The sequence below is a fragment of the Gallus gallus genome, chromosome 13 (genome assembly GCF_016699485.2).
Source record: "Gallus gallus isolate bGalGal1 chromosome 13, bGalGal1.mat.broiler.GRCg7b, whole genome shotgun sequence".
NCBI classification, from domain to species: domain Eukaryota; kingdom Metazoa; phylum Chordata; class Aves; order Galliformes; family Phasianidae; genus Gallus; species Gallus gallus.
Genome location: NC_052544.1, coordinates 1,144,958 through 1,152,609, shown reverse-complemented (window position 1 = coordinate 1,152,609; position 7,652 = coordinate 1,144,958). Strand labels below are relative to the sequence as shown.

At 55.7% G+C, this 7,652-nt stretch overlaps 1 protein-coding gene across 1 annotated transcript; it reads right to left on the bottom strand.

Moving 5' to 3' along the window:
* Positions 1–448: 448 nt before the first annotated feature.
* LOC107054469 (protocadherin beta-15-like) lies at positions 449–7,429 on the bottom strand. The gene is made up of 2 exons (XM_040647054.2): positions 2,022–7,429; positions 449–1,205 (listed from the first exon to the last, which is right to left on the bottom strand). The coding sequence occupies exons 1-2, from the start codon at positions 4,653–4,655 to the stop codon at positions 1,116–1,118; spliced, it is 2,724 nt and encodes a 907-aa protein (XP_040502988.1). The 5' UTR covers positions 4,656–7,429; the 3' UTR covers positions 449–1,115.
* Between the last annotated feature and the right edge of the window lie 223 nt (positions 7,430–7,652).

Genomic DNA, 7,652 nt, shown 5'->3' with positions numbered 1-7,652 from the left:
AAAACAGCTGTAGGCCATCATCAGCACATAAAGTTGGGAACGCAGCTCCTCATTCATGCCACACAAAAGTTAAAGAACCACATGGTATGTGCTTCCTTATGCTCCTACCACTGCTCCTGATTCGTCCTCGGGACCTCAGAGTGAGGAAGGTGGACCCGTACCCTTCTTTTATTGTAACCTGACCGCTGGCACCACTATGGCAGGGAACAGATCCGGACAGAGAAGAGCATCCCCAGACACTTCTCACAATCACTGCCCTCATTTCACAGGGACACGTGACCTTCAGCTTCAGGTGGAGAAGGCTGTAACAGCAACAGTGATCCCTAATGCACCTTTTCACTACAATAATAACTTTGTACATCAGATTGAAGCTCATCTTCTGACAGATTTCTCAGTGGATTCTATTGGTTTCTGTGACCAAACATTCAAATCCAGGAAATACGTGAGCAATGGGAAATAGCACGCGGCTTTGAATGTTTTATTATCTCTTCATATCTATATTCTATAATTCTGAAATGCTCAAGAACCATTCATTTAGACTTCAGGTTGGGAAACAAGCCAAACCAAACCCAACACGAATACAGTGCTCAAAGAGGACTCTTTACAGTGTGGGGAACTGCTGAACTCCTGGTTGGTTGTGCAGTGTGTGAACGTCAGCCATCTGAAAGGCAGCCAGCTCCTCAGTGTTACTCAAGAATGCCTTTGCTGGAAACATTCTGGTCTGATTAACTGCTACACAGCCTGGCATGGTACAGATTACATGAGTACAGGATCCACTTGACAACAAAAATGAATGCATGTAAGAAAAAGCACATGTAAGAAAACGATAGCGTGAATATAAGAATATTGTTTCCCCATTTACACTTAATACTTAGGAGCAATAGCACTACAACAATTAGATATCAAAGCTCAGTGTTCCCAGCATGCAACAACCGCGAAAGTTATCAACATTTCAGAATCAGTACATGAAGTACTGGTTAAGAGGAGTGTCCATGCACTCTCACAGAGCAGTACTGCATTTCCTTGGCACATTTTTGGTGCGTGTTTGGTCTCTCCTTCATTTCACTACGAAGATATTAGCTCATGAAGACCAAGATGCTGCTCCGCCTCCTCCCTTACTGATGGCTGAGCCAGGGGCATTGATCCAAACTGGCATTCTCCTCTGCTGCCCCGGGAGCCGTGCCTTCAGAGACGGGAGCTCGGCCCTGCAAAGAACACAGTGGAGGGCTGACACTGGGGCATTAACGGGAAGCAGCTGTCAGTGACAAGCCGAAAGGCTCATCAGAAACAATTGAATGTGAGACCACTCATTCGTACCCAGAATCAAGACAGGAGGGCGAGGACAACATTAAAAGCCTATAGGAATCCCTATAGCCCACTGAAAGCACTACACTAAGGACGACAGGGAAGCATATCATGAAAGCTGTCAAGAAACAGCGAGTGGGGAAAAGACACAAAAGCTTTCCTCACAACTACTAACGGGTTTTAATGCCAGTGGTAAAAAAAAAAGTGGGCTGAGAATGTGGGAATTCCTGACAGCAATGGAGGGGAAATAGACTGATATCAGTTATGCCGTCGCTAAGGCTCTAGACGAAAAACACGGCACGGTGGATGTCGTCAACGGGAGCAGTGACCTTGTCGGCCCCTACCCACTCTGTTCTTCAGAGCGCGGGGACAGGACCCGCTGTGTACCTTACCCACCCGCCCTGCTGCTTCACAGCTGCCCACGATCCAGCCGCCACCCTCGGGCTGACACCACACGCTTCACCCACAGCAACTACTCCGGGCACGGAGCCACACGCAGAGGCGCTGGCAGCCCGAACCCGGGGAGAAGCCGAGACCACCCAGCGGCGGCACGGGACCGCTTCCGCCCTCTCGTCCCGCTCGGGGAACCTCTCCGACACCACCCCCACGGCCTCTCCGATGCTCCCTGCCGCGCCGCAGCCGCGCAAGGAGCTGATTCGTCCTTGACCCCAACCTCCCTCCCTCTACCCCCGGTCCCCCACGCTCCGCTCCCTCACCTGCACAGCCCAGTCGCCTTCTTCTTGCCCGAGGCCGGCCGAGCAGAGCGAGCTCCGCTGCTCGGCCGCGCCCTGCGGCAGCCCGGCGGGGAAGCAGGGCAAGAGCGGCCCGAGGAAGCGGAACTCGCTGTTGACGGTGCCGGCGGCGAGGCGGACGTCGTAGACGTAGCTGCGGGGCAGGGAGCCGGCGCTGCTGTCGGCGGCGGACTGCGGGAAGGTGGGCAAGGTCCCCGGCTCGCCCCGCCGGGCCCGCCGCACCTTGGCGGCCACGGCGGCCGCCGCGCCGGCCACGAAGAGCGCGGACACGCAGGCCAAGCAGACGCTGAGGTAGAGGGTGAGGCGGCCGTCGGGCTCGGCGGCCGGCGCCTCTTCGCTCGCCCGCAGGTGGCCTTCCGAGAAACCGTCGGCCAGGGCGACGGCGAGGGTGGCGCTGGCGGAGCGCGGCGGCCGCCCGCGGTCCCGCACCAGCACCACCAGCCTGTGCCGGGCCGCGTCGCGCTCGCCCACGGCCCGCGCCGTGCGCACCTCGCCGCTGTGCAGCCCCACGCGGAACAGCCCCGGCTCCGTCGCCTTGGCCAGCTCGTAGCACAGCCACGCGTTCTGCCCCGCGTCCGCGTCCACCGCCACCACCTTGGCCACCAGGTAGCCCGCCCGCGCCCGCCGCGGCACCAGCTCGCCCAGCGCCGCGCCGCCGTCGGCCGGCGGGTGCAGCACCACGGGCGCGTTGTCGTTCTCGTCCCGCACCAGCACCCGCAGCAGCGCCGTGGCGCTCCGCGGCGGCGAGCCCCCGTCGGCGGCGCGCACCGTCACCTCCACGGCGCGCACCTCCTCGTAGTCCAGCGGCCGCACGACGGACACGGCCCCGCTCTCGGCGTCCACCGACACGGCGGGCCGCTCCTCGCCCTCCTCCCGCACCAGCGCGTACCTCACGCGCCCGTTCGCGCCCGCGTCCGCGTCCGTCGCCTTCACGCTGCCGATCCGCACCGCGCCCGCCTCGTTCTCGCTCACCGACATGCTGTACGCCGCCTGCGTGAAGCGCGGCGCGTTGTCGTTCACGTCGGCGATGCGCACCGACACGCTTTCGCGAGCGCTCAGCCGCGCCCGGCCCCAGTCCGTGGCCACGATGCTCACGTTGTACTCGGCCGTCGTCTCCCTGTCCAGGGCCGCGCTGGTGCGCAGCTCGTAGTGGTTGGCGAAAGCGGCCGTCAGGCTGAACGGCACGTCGCCCTCGATGGCGCACTCCGTCCGCCCGTTGTCGCCGGAGTCGCGGTCCCGCACGCTCAGCAGGGCCACCACGGTGCGGGGCGGGGCGTCCTCGGGGATGGAGGCGCTCACGGAGCTCAGCGCGATCTCCGGCGCGTTGTCGTTCACGTCCAGCACCTCCACGTGCACTCTGCAGTGCGCAGACAGACCACCCCCGTCCGTGGCTGTCACTACCAGCTTGTGGGCTTTTGTTTCCTCAAAGTCTAGGTTGCCCAAAACCCGAATCTCCCCGTTCTCAGGGTTCAGACTGAAGAGCTCTTTGGAACCCGCCGATGCCTGGGTGAAGGCATACCGCACTTTGCCGTTGGAGCCCTCGTCGGGATCCGCGGCCGACACCCGGACCACCAGCTGCCCCGGGGGGCTGTTCTCGGCCACGCGCACCTCGTACACCTCCCGCGAGAACACCGGCATGTTGTCGTTGGCATCCAGCACCACCACCCGGACCTGAGCCGTGCCCGACCTGGGCGGCGAGCCCCCGTCCGTGGCCGTGAGCACCAAATGCAGCTCCCGCTGCTCCTCGCGGTCCAAAGGCCTCTGCAGGACGAGCTCCGCGTATCTGCCTCCATCTTCTCCTTCTTCGAGATCAAGGGAGAAATACGAGTTTGGGGAGAGGCTGTAATTCTGTAAACCGTTGATCCCAACGTCCTCATCCTGGGCGTTTTCTAGCGGGAAACGAGAGCCGATTGATGCCGTTTCGATAACCTTTAAAACCACCTCCTTCTGCGGGAACACGGGGGAGTGGTCGTTCACGTCCCGAACCTCCACCTCCCCGCGGATCAGCTGCACCGGGTTCTCAAAGAAAAGCTTAAACAAGAGCGCGCAGCTCTCGCTGTGCGGACAGATCCGCTCTCGGTCCAGCGTCTCCGTGACCGTCAGGACGCCGCTGTGCGGATCGAGGCGGAAATGCTGCTCGCTCCCCTCGGACACCACGCGCGCCTTGCGAGCCGCGAGCTGGCTCGGAGAAAGCCCCAGGTCCTGGGCGACGTTGCCCACCAACGAGTCCCTCGCCATTTCCTCCGCCACCGAATAGCGCAGCGTTTCGGCCCCGCTCTCCCACACGCAAACGCACACGAGCCACAGCAGCACTTGCCTCTCGCCGCCGCCGCCGCTCCGTCTCCCGCTCGCCGTCCCTCTCCGCCACAGCCGGCCTTTCATGCTCGCAGTTTTTCTCGCCGGCCCCGACGCACGGCGCTGCCGCTCGCGAACCGAAAGCCGCCTTTCCCAGCAGCTCGGCCCCAAAGCCCCCGAGCGCCCGGTTCCGTGCTCCTCCGTCCTTCCTTTCCCTTCCTCAGCAGCTCGCACGGCTCTTCTGGGCGCCTGCGCCTGCAAGCGCGCTGCGGCTGCAGGGAGCTGCCGCTCCGTGGCCAACATCCCCACCCAGCGGCGCAACGGGGAACTGCTCCTCCTCCGCGTTCCGAGCACCGCTGCCGATGTGGGTGGACTTGGAGGTTCGCATCTCCGTTCCTCCTGCAAACACCATCCCAGAGCACAGTGTAAATACTCGCCGAGTTTGGGAGCTGTCTTACACGCAGTGCTGCTCTGGGAATCACTTCACGGGATCTCCACTGCGAAATCTTTTGCTCCGTGCCTTGTAGAGTTTGCATAATGTTATGTCATTTCTTTTCAGTGCGTAGACACGTTTTCCTCATTTTGTCTTTATAATCAGCAAATTAACAAGAAGGGTGGTCCAGACACATACCACAATTGAGTGATTGAATTGGTGCCAGACAGCTTACAGGGAAAGATGTTCTATGCAAGCGATTCACCATCACCCCATCTTCCTATCGCACCAGAATTGTACTTCTCCTGTAGGACAGAATGCTGACATTGTTTGCTTCGCATTGTGTATCACACCTCACCCAGTGTGCTAAGGCTCTAATGCTTTCCTGTTTGATAGATCGTGACTGATGCCAAGGAGAGCAGCCCTTTGCAACAAGATAAATTGAGCCCACATGGGAAATGCCTGAGCACTCAGAGTCAGCACTCAGGTGTGTCCATGTTTTTGCACTGTGAACTCCACTGTGGTCCTTTTAACAGCAGTTGGGACACCCAGTCTCACAGATATCAGCAGAAGGGAAGGAATGTAAAAAGCCAATCACCCTCTTCTTTGTAAGTTCATGTAAGTATTAGAAAGCCACAGTGTGATTCTTCTCTAGGCTGAACAAGCCAGTCCACCTCAGCATTACGTCATAGCAGAGGTGCTTCAACTTTCTGATTATCTTCATGTCCTCCTCTGGTTTTGCTCCACTTGCTCCATGGTAGTGCTGGTGGGCATAAACCTGGACACAATATTCCACATGGGACCTCACAAGGACAAAACAGAGGGCGACAATCACCTCCGTCACCCTGCTAGCAATCTATTCTGATGGAGCCCACAGTACAGTTGGTCATCTGTACCACAGCCATACATTTATGGCTCATGTCAAGATCTTTGTGCACTGAAACTCTTGAGTCCTTCTCCACGGGGCTGCTCTCAGTTAGTTCATCTCCCAGACTGTAATCACACTCGGGAAGAACCTGACCCAAGTCCAAGTTCAACACATGGACATGCTGAATCTCATTCAGTTCACGTGGACTCACTTCTCAAGCTTGTCCATGTCCTTTGGATAGCATCCCTACCATCCACTGTATGAACTGGACCCCCCAGATAAGTGTAATCTGCAAACTAGCTGAGGGTGCATCTCATCCCACTGTCTCAATTCATCAATAGAGATGTTGAGGAGCATTAGTCCCTAGACAAACCCCAGGGGGACACCACTCATCATCAGTTTCCACCTGGACATAGCACTCTTGACCACAATCCTATGGCTGTAACCATCCAACCACTTCAGTTCCTTATCCACAGAATAGACCATCCTTCAGATCCATACCTCTCCAACTTAGAGATAAGGATGTTGCGTAGGACCATGTCAAAAGCCTTGTACAAGTCCATGTGGATGACATCACTTACTCTTCCTTCGTCCACTGATGATCTTACTCCACCACAGAAGTACACCACATTGGTCAGACACGATCTGCACTTGGTGAAACAATGCTGACTGTGTCAGGTCACCTTCTTTTCTTGCATGTGACTTAACAAGGCTTCTGAAAAGAACTATTCCCTGATCTTCCCCAGCACAGACACGAGGCTCGTGGGTCAGTAGTCTCCCAAGTCTTCCTAGTGTGTAACACCCTTGCCCATCCTTTCCTGCCTAACACTTGTGAACAGCCTGAGGCTCTTGACTGCAGTGCTCCAGTTGTGTGAAACTTCTCACCACGTTTCCATGGTAACAAAAAGGTAATAATTTTCTAATTTTCAAAGTTGTGGCTTCCGGCTCCTGCTTATTTCCCATGATGCATGCATTGGGATAGAGGAACTTCAGGTAGACTTCAAGATGCTTTACCTTCTTAGAGGTTCCCTCTCTAATTCCTTTCAAACAACTCTGAGGGAGGAGAACATTACCTGTGCTCCCAATCCCTTCATCATCATTCCAAAAGGATTTGAATTCTCTTGATGTTTTCTAGTCCACTCTTTGCAGACTCACTGAATCTACTTGGAAAAGCAGGATAGAGGAGTTCTCCAGCTTTAACAGCTATGGGAACCTCTTCTTGTTTTTGCAAAGGCAGGCCCTCAACTTCACTCACTCAGATGCAGCCATTGTTGTGCTTTCCTCTTGCGTTCCTTTGGCTTGGAAACATGATAGGCTAAATAGCATCAGAGACCAAGACAGCTTTTTATCTTTCCCTTCCTTCCTTTCTTCCTCCTTTCCATGCCTGTAATGCATCCATCCATCCACCCATTTGGTATTGTTACCAACTGTCAAATTACTATTGTTATGAACAACAGAGACATTTCTAGGAAAATCAACCATCGGCCAAGTGTTTGAGTTGAGAAAATTGGGAACATGTCTTGCAGTGCAATTACCAGGCCACAGCCTGAACCAATGGTTGAGCACCAGATGAGAAGGCATCACTAATCCAGGGAACTCGGGTGCAAGCAATGTACCTGAGTGACTGGAAGGAGTGGAGCCGGGATCCACCCCTTCTCACCCTCATTTAAGGGTTAGCAGAAAAGGAAGCAGCATCTCTCTGAATAGAGGTTGTATGTCTCTTGAGCAGATGTTACAAGGGGTAAACCCCTTTTTCTTCTCTCTCTCTCTTTTTTTTTTTTTTTCCTTCCCTCTCTGCAGTGGTTGTATCCTGTAAGAAGGCTCGGTCATTGTTTTCTTTTGCCATACACAGCTCTTCATTCATGTCATGCAAAAATGACAGTGACGCCTGGGATCTATCTGCTTATGCTCCTGATAGGATCTTGGCACCTCAGACAGAGCAGAGTGGATCCATAACCTTGCTTATTGTAGCCTTATTTTTGGTTCCACTATGGCTGGG